The following is a 14144-nucleotide window of genomic DNA, read 5'->3' as shown; positions in this document are numbered from 1 at the left end:
TTTCGAAATGCTTGTAAGTCGCTCTGTTAACCTTTGTAGTTTGGATTGTACGGTGCCTGGACAGGGTATGCCTCCGACACCACCTGGTCGTAGCTGGGTGGGTTAACCATCGCAGCACCTACCGTAGGGCCGGCCGGAGGTGCGGATGCCATCGGAGGCGCAGGATATTCAAACTGTGGAGGAAGTGCCGGAAATTGTACAGTTCCAGCACCGACATGTTCCGGCGTTGGTACTGCTGGTGCACCTGACTGTTGCAGTGGATAGTGTTGCATGTACGGCTGCGCGGGAAAGGGTGCCGAGTGTTGCTGGACAGGAAGGGCAGGAAAGCCGGTCTGCGTTACCGGATACGCGGATGTTCCAGTCGAATGTCCCTGAATGATCGCACCAGCCGGTACGGCTTGGGTAGTTCCCGGTGTAACATGATGAACTTCCGAAGTTATCACAATGGGTGCTGTAATGATAATGCCGTACGAGAGGAACGATGAGATCAGCGGGTTAGTCCGACAACACGTTATTATATACACGGAATGTACTTACTTGCTATCACCGCACCCTGACTAGTGCGCCTTGTACAGCAACATTTCACCATCCAATACAGGAGGAAAAAGATAATACCAGCCGTGAGCACGAACGGCACGAAATCCATCGCTGGCTACTGTAACTATTCACGCGTCAAGCGGAAGTGGTAAACAATGTTGCAACGTTCTTTGGTCGTGTTTTGTTTCAAGGTTAACTAAATTGTGCGTTTTGCTTGTTTTTATGGCCACCAAGAAAAATGTCGCCTAGGAACCACCAAGTTGACAGGCGGTTGTTATGAATCACGCTTTGTTTTTCATTTTCCTCCAATCCGCGGTTGATTGGGTTGCCCTTTTTGACACACTGCCCTTTTGACAGTACTGCTTCACCAAAGAGATCGCTGGTTTAAATGTTATTTTCCACGTAAATATTGCTCGAATGTAGGCTAAAAGCATTATCCATTCATAATAGACAATATTAACAGCTATTTTGTGTCATACAGCGTAATTTCACGATTGACTGCACCCTAAAATAAAAATTCTAAGCAATTGAACAAGGTATTTGCATCACCGAACCCCTTGCTATACACACCTTGGTGTGAGTGATGAGATTTGTTACTTGGGAGCCGGCCTGTTTGTTTTGGCTGGTATCAAAGATAAAATAAACAAATCAAATGTTCCTTTTCGGCGCATTTCATGCTTTATTAATATTCCACATTATTTCACCGCAAATTAACAGCAAATATTCGTTTTATTCAACATCCAACAGTAGAGTACGAGGGTTGTTTGTTCAATGTTTTGTAGCTTCATTTTTCATGCTATGTGCAGCAGGAACTGGCATGGAACTATTTCTTGTAAGATGTGCAAACCCCAAAGGATTGTATTGCTGAGCATCCACCACGTGTACAGCGACGGGATTAGTAAATCCTTGACCGGGTACTTCTTGCGTCACCATAACCGTAGCTGCAAAACACGAACGCAAATCATGCCCACTGCATTACTGTGCGATCCATTTAGCATTCGTATATTATACGTACCCATTCGCTTTTGTTTGACTGCACGAGCGAAAAAGTACCCACCAAGGAGGAATAGGATGATAAATATTTTCACCGCTACCACAACGAGTATTTCCATCGCGAGGAATTAATGCGTCAAGTGTCCGCGCAGTTCACTGACTCATGCAACACTGCTGCTGCGATGGGAAGTTTGCTGTTTTGTTCTGTACAATCACGCAAACCGAGCCTCGCACGATGATGTTGCGCACACCAACGCAAAACTGGCCAAGATCAAACACGATCGTTGGATAATTATTTGCTGAATTCTTGACAAACGCAAACATGTTGTGGGGGTTTTGTTAAATTTTATTTCGAATGATAATGTCTAAATATGGCACACCAAACGCAATCCCCATTTTTGTACATCTAATATATTTATTTATTTGTGTTTTTTTTTTCTTCTCTCATGTTCTCTCGTTTCAGTGCAGCATCGTCGCCTGCAGTGTAAGTTCCAAGGTTGGTACGCCTATAGACATGCACACACCGCCAATATACATGATAACGGGGGTGGACTGTTGGAAAGGGGTTGATTACAAATGAATGAATACAGGAACCCATTGATTCTACATGTGTGTTTCATCGTTTACGTATGTATATAAAAAATATAACTGTCCTCGAGATGAGATTCCTTCAATATAAACGTATTCGGTTCCGCTTGGGAAGCGATAACTTGCAAACTTTACAACAAAAACAGTGCGAACACGGGTCGCCTCATAAACGTTCGAACCCAAACAGACTACGGTCCCTACAATCCCCGTGGTAAATGAATGAAATCTATAACGATTTTAGTATAACATCTTTGGTTGCACAAATTCAAAGGATCAATGGCTCTCATCTCAGGCGCGATCAGCGACCCTAACGCCATTACATTTATTGCAAGGTACCAATGTGTATCGCCTTGGTTTTAAATTCAGAAAGAGAAACAAATAACTGCAAATGTCCAATATCCTAGAGATCAGGATGGAAAACATACAAAGTACGTTGTGTATCACTTAGATGTCCTGTACACTGAAGGAGAATCACTTGATTACACCATGCACATCTCCTCTTCACGATCATGTGCAAGATCGTGTACGTTCGTACCACACCGTGGCCAAATGCAAATTGTATGAAATCACAGAACCGAAATTCCACGTACGCAGCGGGTCGGGATTACACCAAAGGAACATCGAGTTTTGGGCAACATCGTCCTTTACAGCATATAATCTTCACTTGATCGTTGCCATCAAAGTCCACTCCCAACGACTCATCATGGCTTTACCACTATACACAAACATACACGCACACACCAAGAGACACACAGATACACATCGTTCTTATGATCTTGTTTCATCTCGTGTTACACTAAGCTCATTGAGTTTTTGGTTTTTGAGTTTGGGTTTTTGTTTTGTGTTACCTTTGTATGATTTTAGAAAATTATATCTCCTTCAACTCCTTCCAATCTCTGCTGTGGACTTTTGTTTATGCATCCCGAGCTTCCGTCTTTCAAGTTCTTTGAACTTTGCCAACCGAGTTTTTGCTCCTTCAATTGGTTCTGTTTTATGTTTCGCTTCCACGTTTTTCTTCCTTTTATGCTTTAAACAGGCACAGCATGTTGTCGTATTTGTTTTGTTCCTCCGTTTTTACCTTCCCATCAGCTAGTCTTTCGTAAGTTTGTGCTAGCGCGCTTGTCCTATGAACCATTTTTTTTTTTGTACAAATTCATCAATCCGTCTACATCCGGCGCTCTGCAAAGATGTAGAGCTTGGGAATCCGTGAGCCAACCTTAACCTTAACTAATGTTTCACAGCATTATGTGCCTGGGTTTGTTTTAAAGTGTCCGTATGTGGGTGTGTCCGTGATTCCGTTTGTCCTCTACATGTGTACACGCATAGTGTGACCCCCCATGCGCTTCATACTGGCTTCCTGGGGAGTGCCCCTGCTAGTGTCATCATCTATCAATGGGAAACTCTGCTGGTCCCTGTACAATTTCGTCACACCGTTCTCGTTCGCTCTATCGGCTAGCTTTCGCACTATCCTTTGCCTATGTATATATATAAATCTAGTCTCAGCACTCGGGTACACTACGCTCGATAAATAAGGTTTTTGCTTGCACTCGTCGTGGCGTTCAGGAATCGCAGGAAGAGATAGTTACTAATGTAAGGTTTCTTTCGATTTCGTATGTTTTGCATCATCCGCGGAGGTTTGTTCATTTGTTTCAGGCTCGTTTCATAAGTGCTCAGAGATCAGGTCAGCGTCATGCAAGAAGAGGGTGCTTACTGCTAACGCCTTGGCTCCGCGAATACCCTTCTTCCTACGGGGAGAACTCTACTATTATTCCGCTTCTGGACAGAACGGATTCTACTGTATCCTTTCGTTTCGCTCGTGTTTTCCTCAGTTTCAAATGGTAACTATGTGCTTTCGTCTGGCTTTAGGCATTTTGCTCAGAACCCAAAACGGCAAGGAATGGTCGATCCACTGCTACAGCAGCTATCGCTGATGGGCCTTTCGGGACTCGGACTCGGGACTGGATTGTTCAACATGTTCCAACAGCAAATGGCAAATATGAATATCAAAGTTTTCAATTAGTATGTAGGTGGTGGTAAGCCATCGTTTAAGCAATCCATTTGGTACAGAGATCCTTAATTGATTAATAGCAAACTAACGGTTACGTTAACGGGGAATGCGCCACGCCACGGAAAATGCGCAGTACGATGCAATACATGTTCTATATTATCCGCATTTTGTTCGGAAAACTATTCAATCAATCACAGGTAAATGGGGGCAGGGGGAAGGAAGGATGTGGTGGGGGGTAATGATCAATGTAACAAAGCTGTGTCCACACACACGCACAGTCTGCTAAACAACGTGCAACGTTAGGCGTTTGTTGGCTTGGATCATATCCTTTGAACAAAGATCAACGATTTGCGTATTTTTTTTGGTTGTGTAAATATGATCAATTTTCCTGCCTTTGTTTGTTTAGTTTTAGGAAACGAGTAGGAGTTCTCTTGCAGAGAGTTTTATGATTAGAATTGTTTTTGCATTCCTTTCCATTCCGGTTTGTTTCGTGTTTTCTTTAGTTATGTTTCAATTATTGGGACATTGGCTTCTGCTTCATTTGTTTACGCGATTTTGTTTCTCCTTCTCCCTATTCTTCTCATGTTGTTTTTTTCTTGTTTTGTACATAGGCACTGTGTTTAAGGCATCTACAAAGTGGAGGTAATAATTAACATTCATACAAATTTCGACGAATCGCTTGTTTCGTGTTTATCGTGGCTTCTTATTATCAATTTCCCAATCGGGGAAAATTTTCTTTATCCATCACCACTAGCGAAGCCACCACCCGGCTTGCTCCAAATAGTCGGTGAAAATGGGTAGATGATGGCTATCGGAACTCCATCGAATTAAAGGGACTAAGGTGGTAACACTAACAGAAAGTTTAGTTATCTCAAGCGGGACGTACAACGGGGCCGTTTGGTAATGGGTGGTAGATAGGAAAGGACACCTTTGTCAGATGTTTCTACTGTTTCCAGCTAAAGCTCACGTGCCACAGTATCTTCCTTACAATTCGTGTATGGTTGGTGAGCAATTTTCCATCATTTTCCTCATACACACACACACACACACATATCATACATATTGAACATAGTTATCAAAATTTTCGGTAGAACCGAAGATGTTGCCTAGCAAAACCGTCGAATTTATATGATTGGTTCTTCTGGCAAAACTTCGATTGCTGGAGGGATTCTTTTTGACATCTTTTATACTCGATCTTCCTTGAGTACAAGAATGTTTCCTTCCCGTGTTGGAGAGAGCTTGGACAATTTGCTAAGCACGTTGTGTTACATAACATACAGTCGCCTTTTTACGCACGACGTTATCTACATCTGCGACAAGGCAAGCTATCTTCTCTGTCCCCCTTGTTGTCCCATAAGTTGCTACGCCAACGTTACTACAAATCGATGTCCGTGGTGGGATACTATTTGAACGACGGTAAAGCATTCCGTAACAGCAATAGGTGTGATACACCAGTGGGGGCTTTGAGAAATGTAAAATAATAATGAAAAAAAAAATACTTACAAAGGGAATGTAATAAAAGCTAAGAACAAAACAATAACACCAAAACAAAAAAGAAACAAACCATATTCAAGAAATCAAAGATCATTTTTACTGTCTCACATTCTGCGGTTCAACTTTTCTAACTTTTTTTCTTAAATCCGTTTACTCGGGATGTATCGTGACGCGCACACACACAAAAAAAACTATTTAAACTATATAACTACATGACTGGAAAGGAAGAAAACACTAGTCTCAACCTACTCTCGGAGTATACGAGCAGCAGTCGTTAGAACACGTTTGCCGAACCCGGGCCAGTACCGTTCTCTAAGTGCGCCGCTTTGCTTTGTGGAAGGTTACTCGCACCACATCAATATCAGCCACTCTTGCTTCCCTCATAAATCTTTTTTGTTTTGTTTTCACTTCTGGGTGGCTCGGTAAATGAAATCTAACTTCAAACAGCGCACGGGTCGCCCGGAGTTTGTGTGTGTGTCTGTCTGCTGCTGCTGTTCGCTTTCGTTCTTACCGCAATATACAATATTTCAAATGAAAGTATTGAATGAATGCATGAATTGGGGGCATAAACAGCCACCAAATCAGCACATGGCATGGCGGGGTTGCAAAAATGGACTTTTAAAGTGATAAGATACAAAAAATTAAAACACTTGGCAAACACTTGTGTAGCCTAAACCTTTTGTTACGCGGTAGTCAATAGAGTAGATCAAATAAATATCATTCTTTGTAGCACTAGCCTAAACCTACACCGTCGTCCAATCGGTCTCGCAATATCTTATAAACTGCCCCGTTCTAGAACAGGACGTACTACACCACTAGCAGCACACACTGATGCTACAAACCGGCTACGAGTACTGCTAACTACTACACTTTACTGCTAGTTCTATTGCACGCACTAGCTTTCACAGTGACAAGGCGCACGTGAACGAAAGCAATGAAACAAAACAAATTTTAAAACTTACAAAACTATTTTGTTGCACCAGGTGTTTGACGACGCCTTACGCCTTTGTTACGCATGTAAACATTCACACCTTTTCCCCATTGTTCTCTGAATGTTGCCTACGTGTGCATTGATTCCTTTGTTTTACTAAAACAGTAAGAAAATACCTACACTTCCAACACAGAAGAACAAACCATACACAAACTAAAGGATCGAATAAGCAAACGGAAGGGAAAACATAACTAACAAACAATGAAAACAAAAGGAGGGTACACAACATACTGAATGTTACATTTCTATCGGCGCACAGCAAAGTGTGTGAGAGTGAGTGCGCACACTGCAATGTATGTAAGGCGCGCACTTTATATGCACACAGTCTGTTTCAGACTCATACTATGTTGTAAATGACTCATATTACTGATCTATGTGTGTATCCGGTGCTTCTTTTCCTTTCCTGGTCGACTCCGTTTTGTATGACTTTTTTCTTCCCACTAAGGCTAATCTGTTTGTCCTTTGCGACGCTTTCCTTCTTGTCTTCTATCATCCTGTTTTCGCATTATGCTATTTTGTTCTTTGTTTTTTTTCCCACTCTATAGTAAAATATACAGAGAAGTTATCCTATTAATGGCACACAAACTAGGTTTCTTTCTTCTTTTTTTTTGCTTTACTTTGTTTAGTATGTTTATCTGCTGTTTCGCTTGCCGCACTGCTGATCGGCACTTTACGACTTAGTTTTGTTTAATTATTCTTCTTCTGCTTTTTGTTTTTTGTTTTGCACTACATGAAATATCTATCATTATTTCCTACTACGTAGACGGGTTTTGCATTTGTTCCTTGGTTTTGTCTCTCTAGTTGCAACAAATCAACAATAGCTATTGGGTTTTTTTTTTGTTTCCTTACCCTCCCTCAGTATTACATTGATGATTGTAGATATAGATAATTATATTATTTTGCTCTTTGTTGTAAAGATCTTGTTGTCGATATAGAATTTTTGTTTCACCAGCATTGGCAACACCAGGAACAGCTGTATACACTATGGTTCAAGCGAACATCCATCACAGTGCCCGGCTTTATGTGCTTTGATATGTTTGGCTTACGGGATGGATACCAATTTGTTTTATTTTCTTATGCACATAAAGACAGAGCGAGGTGATCATGAAAGCCCTGGCCTATTAATACATACCGATCTGTACCATGATGTCTGTGCTAGAGAAGCGGGGATTTAAGGGTAACGATGAGACTTGAAAAAACTTACAAACACAGTCACATGCATATGAAAGTACAGAATCAAACATGCAACACGAGATGGAATCCGGTTCGGTTACATGCGGCTCAAACTCATTGTCTGTGTCCCTTGCAATGGACGTGTACAAGTTGGAAGATTTGCCGATCTTTAGAGCAAGTGTAGAAACCGATCATTCAGGATATCCCCTTTTTGCGGGGCCCTTGTTGCACGCCACAGGATAAACATACATTATGGCCACAACCTCACATACAAATACAGATACACACATATACGGCGTATACAATCATAGTGAAGGTAAGTATTGAATGGTCGTGCTCATTTTTTCACAAGGAGATCTTTGACTTATCTGTTCATTTTCAACAAAGTCTTGCTTTCTTACTTTTTCTCTATCTTTCCCTATCTTACTCTCTCCCTCTTTCTCTTCATTTAGTTTTCCGCTCTTCCTAATTCATATTCTCAATCCCCACAATCTCATGCTTCAAATTGACGTGGATCTTTATCGTGAGCGTCAAAATTGGACCATGCTAGATCGGTTTAATAACCAGATAAAAAGAGTCTCCGCTTATCGTAATGACTTCTCTTCATTCCAGTACCATTGACATCATTAACTGTAATATCCGTTTGTCTTCGGGACGCATCTGCCAGAGGAATTTAATTAAGCTCTCGGTGGTGCCGCGACTCAGTAGTGTTGCTGCATCGCCATTGCCTGGGATTGAGCGTCCATGGAACCGGATGGGACCGGTGTCACGCCCGGCGAAGGCGAATGACTGCCCTGCAGATGTTTCGGTTCACTGCTGTTGCTGTTGTGGTTATGATATGGTGACGTAGGCTGACTAGAATAGCCATGGTTGCTACTGTTGCTACTTCCAGCCTGGTGATGATGATGCTGATGCTGCACAAGATGATGGTGATGCTGATGATGATTATAGAAGGGATGCAGGAGTTGAGACGAATGTTGTTGTTGTTGCTGCTGCTGCTGCTGGTGCTGGTGCTGTTGCTGCAGATGGTGATGATACTGGTGAGCGCCACCGTGGCCGTGCAGATGCTGGTGAAGCTTATGCGTAAAGTTCGCCACACTGTTGTTCGTGCTTTCGGCCGTGTTGTTTCCGTCTGCGTCCGAAATCACTACCACATGGTTTGAATTGTCGTCTAGGTAGCACGCTGAACCATCCGCCCCACGGTTCCCACCAGCGCCCGCACCGGTACCGCCGCTAGTCTTTAGGGGCTATGTGGCCCAGCCCTCCGATATTCTTGGTCTTTTATGCGCCTGTGAAGAGGGTGCATCATATTCCGGAAGGTGGCTACCGCCCGTGCTGAGATGTCGGATGTCCACCGGCGAGGGTGCGTTCGTTGGCGTCACGGAACCTGTCAGGTGCCCACCAAGAGGCATATAAGAGTCTGTTAAACAACGAGTCAGTCAGATAGTTCTAGATTTGATCCATTTTGGTCTAGTCGTCGAAAAGACCTCTATCTTTTTACTTACCCGGTGTCGGTGTTAGGTGGCCGGTTGAAGAAGGTCGTGAATGTATCAGGTGGCTATGGTTAAGATTGGCCCCAAGTGAGCTTGCACCGGCTCCCCCACCTCCACCACTCACAACCACATTGCCCATCGCAGTTAGTTGCTGGGCACCACCATTCTGTTGGCTGCTGCTGTTGCTACTGCCGTTATTACTGTTGCCGGTCGCATTGACACTGCTGCTGCTGCTGGCAGATGCTCCCGCCGACTGGACGCCATTTGCACCGGTTGTTGATCCACCGGTCGCTGAGGTACCGACACCACCGCCAGGCACACCGTGATGATGTGACGTGTTGTGGTGGTCCCGGGGCGGTGAGATCGGTTCGGCCTTAATCTTCACCGACAGCGGCGAAGTTGATGGCGGCGGAGTACTGTTCGACACAGCTAGATGGGGCAAACCGCTGAAAAGTATTCTGAGTAAGTGCAACGCCAATTAACGCACCAAAAGCTTAAATCCAACGCAAACACATACAAATGCGTGCGTATGGAGGAGTTGTTTGTGTAACTCTTCCGATCTCTTTGCTGAAAACGTAACGCACGGGTATGGCGATAGAATCGTATAGCTACCTCGAGTGCTGAAGACTGCCCATGGCAGCTGCTGCGGCCGCGGCAGACGTGTTTTGGCTATGGCTTGATGCCGCACCCCACGGTCCGATCATTATGTCCGTGTTGAGCGAGAAGTCCTGTGCACCGAATGAGCCAAGCGTGGTAGTATAGTTCGTAAGTCCCGGTATCGGTGTCTGCAGTGCCACTACCGGTGTATTTAAATTCGTTTGCTGCCGCGAATGCTGCTACGTGACAAGAAAAAGGTATGCATTAGCCATTACACAACAGAGCGAGAACATGGAAAATACTTACTTCCACGTACGAGATGTCATCTGCAGTAATGGTCGGGTTCATCGGGGTCGGTATCACTACTCGCAGGTTTGTCGACCGTGATCCGGAACTGCCGCTACCACCTGACGGACTCTGTTTTATCGTTTGCACTGCATTATCGAAATGGAACTCTGTTTGAAAGTACGATACTTGACGATTACTGTTGTTACTACTTGTGCTTACTATTTCCCTTCGCTTTTCTCTCGTTCTCGACGGCTTTTTTATCACGACTAGCTTTCGTACAATCCGCAAGCCGTCGTCGTTAGTATGTCATTACGCAAAAAGTACACGCACTATAACTCAAACATCACACAGCGCAGAGCAAGGCCATGCTAGCCGTCCTACACTTCCGGGACGCTTGGAATATAGCGACTTCATTGGAATCATTAGTGTAAATTTGCAAAATTATTAACAAAGGCTCACAAACACACACACACACGCAAGGCAATAATAATGAAGAAATTGCAAAGGTGGGACGAAAACATTTCTTTCACGCGCATGCAAGCTGCTCGTTAAAAAGGTCGCCACACACTTTGACCATCCTTTCCGACCAGTTCCGGTGCAGCTGAGGTTTCCTCTTTGCCGCAATCATTATTTATCCGCCATGCACGACATCCTTTTTAACTGCCACAACACACTACCAGTTCCCGCCATCTTTCTTTGATCAATTGCTACGCACACACACACACCCAGACACACATGCATAAACCCCCACACTCGAATGCATATACTGGAGGAGCAAATGGGTTCGAGTTTTTTTAATGCATTTCCGGATGCAACTGCCGCAACAAACCGTGGGGGATGGTAACCCTTGAACTTTTGAGCGCCATATTAATAGATTCGCATTAACAGTATACCTTCCTGGTTTTGTTTTTTTGTTTTGTTTGCGATTTTCATTTCTCTCCCAATGTGGAGGGTGCGTGTATGTGTTTCTGTGTGGGCTGGCATCATAATTGCAATGTCACGCTATATGCATTTGACATTACGAGAGTTCTTCGCGCAGGAGCACCAATTGAATTAAGTAAACTTTTACATTAAGCAATCGCGAGGCGCGTAGGTAGCCATGGATGTTTTTCAGTTCGAGTTTCGCGTGGTTACCGTTATACAGACGCTGTTCCTTTTTTAGGGGCAAAAAAAAGGGTTCCGCGGGAACTCGAGAGAATGGTCAGAAGGAAAGCAGTAGTGCACACAAGTATTAAGCAGTTAATGAAAACGCAAAGGAAAACCATGCTTACTTTTGTTATGCGTGTTATGGGTGTTATTGTTATTGTTATGCGCCTGATGAGAGCCAATACCTGGACTCGGGCCGGGACTGGGTGATCCGCCGAGGGGCGACGCAGAATGTGGATAGCCGTTCGACATTTCTAATATACCACCGGAAGGATACACTGGAACGAGAAAGAAGGATGCGTTAGGTGAGCGTGGCAAAGGAGAGAAGCCTGCCCGGATTGCACGTACCAGAATCCGTCTCGGAGCTGGAGGGCCGTGGACTAATACTATTGTGTGCCATCTGTGGACTGCTCTGCAGCATCGAGTCGTTGTACGTGCCGATCACGGGAACGGATACCGGTACCGATACCGGCAACGAGTAGCTGTTCGTGGCCATATTGGGTCGAGCACCGCCCGCCGTCAGCTGTTGGTTCCGCTGCATCATGATTTGAAAGTCCTCGTCGATTTTGTTGTACTTGGCCTCGGTGCGTGGCGTTAGCGTGTAGCTGTCCTCCGGTTCCGGCGAGTCCGGTGACATGGTGCCATTTTTGTTTTCTTTCTGCGCGTTTACCTGCAACTGTAAGCAGACAGGCCTTACAAGAATACGGACCGGGTGGCTTTCGGCGAGACGCTTTCCCGCTGGCTTCACTGTTTCACCACAATATTACCGCACACAAACGAAGACAAAAAACGCAACTAGTGCCCAGCACCTTCTTTTGCGGAACTGAGAGATAATAACGCGCATGCAACCACATGGAAAACTCAAGGCTAATAGCGCACCTTCGAAAAAGTGTACGCGAACATGTTTGACAAAGGGGGGGACTAATGCTTCTGCTCAGTTTATGCAATCAAACCAAAGTGTTAGTGCTAATCGGAATCGCAACGTATTGGAATCGTGAGACGATTACAGTGCTCGAATCATTTTAAACAGGTTAGAAAGCAAAAACAAAAAGGAAGCAATCAAAACTCGCAACAAAACGCAATAACACGCACGCCCGCTAGTGCAGTAATAAACGGTTTGTCAATGAGGTCAAAGGTTCAGCAGTCACACCGTTAGAAGTACCTCAATGATGTTCTTGTTCGTCAGCGACTCGTGCGGCTCGTTGTATTCCGTGTACTTCAGCAACACCTTGTCCATGTCCGTGCTGGCGTACTGATATAGCTTGTTGCTGCTGCTGAAGATGATCAGTGCAATCTCGCAATCGCACAGCACGGACAATTCGTACGCCTTCTTCATCACGCCAAACTTGCGCTTGTTGAAAGTCACCTAAAGACAAGTGGTGGAAAATAGTTTGTTTATTGTAGTCGCAGGAAGGAATAGCCGAGAGGAACCTTACCTGTCGGTTCCGTTCGTCCGTTATCCTGGAAATCTGTATCTTTTTCCGTCCCATCGTGAGTGCTTGCTTTCGCCGGCTATCCTGATCGCAATCGAGATGTCCGGCGGTTCGCCCTTAACTGAGTGCTTCCCAAGTTTCGTTCCTTTTCACCGTTTTTTTTAGTGTTGTCTCTTTCTTTCCTCTATTTCTCTCTCTTTCTCTCTCTCTCTTTCCCTTTCTACACTCTTCCCTTATCCGTGTCTGCGTATGGCACTGGTTGGTAAGTACTAGTTTCCTATTACCGTCCGTTAGGACTAATGATACTGCATCACCACACTATCGGGGAGCGGCGTTGAATTGCAAAAGGAATATTTGACTCCTTCTCCTGTGTATTTTTTGCTGGGTCAAGATCAAGGGCACAACTCGCCTGCTTCTGGTTTATGTTGCAGTTGACGTATATATATATCTACAAACAGTGACCACACATTGGACACCCCGTCGTCCCTAAGTCATGCACGCATTTAGAATGCACATTCGGTGGCCACTCTGTGGAACTGAAATAAGCACTATGACGAACCACGTTGCGCTACAAAGAAAGAAAGCAGATATGAAAAACAAATATGAATAAATAGGAACGACTCAGACTCAGGATTTTTAGTAGGTAAATGGCAAATGAAACAAATTTACATGTGCCTGCATTTTAACATTCCCATTTCCCATTGTGCTTTCCTATTTTGGCATGGTGCCCCTTTAAATTTCCATAACATGGCGAAATACTGCGGATCATAAACACTCTATTTCCCATTGCAATCGGCTGACATTTTTTTAAAGCTTGCCTACAGGGGGACAAAACCCACAGTGACCCCCACCTTTGGAGGATCATATAAACGATATATGGGATTTAAGTGCAAACGGAAAGGGCAAACGCTGGAACTGCGGCAGTTGTATTCGCTACGTGCAAGGAAAATGCAGAACCCCATTGCTCATACGGTTTGTGGACGCATTGTGTCCCCTGTTTCACCCTCTGCACCCGAGCGCGCTTCACACGAGGAGGCACAATTTATGCGAGCTTTTCTAACGCGCACGCGAATTCCCCAACCATACACCATCCATTTCGCTGTGTCTGTGTCCATGTGCTCTCCGCTGTCGTAGCAAGCAGCCAGCTGGTTTCAGTTCCAAAGCCTTCCCTCAAAGGTTTTTCGCTGACACGCGAACATTTGCATATGATTCTTTCTCGCTTGCTCTTTCGTTTCGCGAGTACGCGAAAACACACACACACACGCAAATAAAAGCACCCCCAAGGGCCAAGGTGAAGTGAGCAATAATAACAATAGCGACGAGGGCATAAAAAAGGAAACAAACAGAAGCACAAAAACACATTTGTGCCTACCGAACCCTAAGCCAATCGATACATTAATGTG

The 14144-nt window shown here is 44.4% G+C and overlaps 2 protein-coding genes across 2 annotated transcripts; both read right to left on the bottom strand.

Annotated features, from left to right (window-relative positions):
• Positions 1-26: 26 nt before the first annotated feature.
• LOC128714529 (uncharacterized) lies at positions 27-646 on the bottom strand. The gene is made up of 2 exons (XM_053809404.1): positions 538-646; positions 27-451 (listed from the first exon to the last, which is right to left on the bottom strand). The coding sequence occupies exons 1-2, from the start codon at positions 644-646 to the stop codon at positions 27-29; spliced, it is 534 nt and encodes a 177-aa protein (XP_053665379.1).
• Positions 647-9031: 8385 nt separating this feature from the next.
• On the bottom strand, positions 9032-12852 carry LOC128715074 (myocyte-specific enhancer factor 2). The gene is made up of 8 exons (XM_053809957.1): positions 12745-12852; positions 12471-12674; positions 11657-11984; positions 11434-11586; positions 10181-10329; positions 9890-10110; positions 9290-9735; positions 9032-9204 (listed from the first exon to the last, which is right to left on the bottom strand). The coding sequence occupies exons 1-8, from the start codon at positions 12796-12798 to the stop codon at positions 9032-9034; spliced, it is 1728 nt and encodes a 575-aa protein (XP_053665932.1). The 5' UTR covers positions 12799-12852.
• Between the last annotated feature and the right edge of the window lie 1292 nt (positions 12853-14144).

The sequence above is a fragment of the Anopheles marshallii genome, chromosome 3, assembly GCF_943734725.1.
Source record: "Anopheles marshallii chromosome 3, idAnoMarsDA_429_01, whole genome shotgun sequence".
NCBI lineage: Eukaryota > Metazoa > Arthropoda > Insecta > Diptera > Culicidae > Anopheles > Anopheles marshallii.
This window is presented reverse-complemented; position numbering and strand designations above follow the sequence as displayed.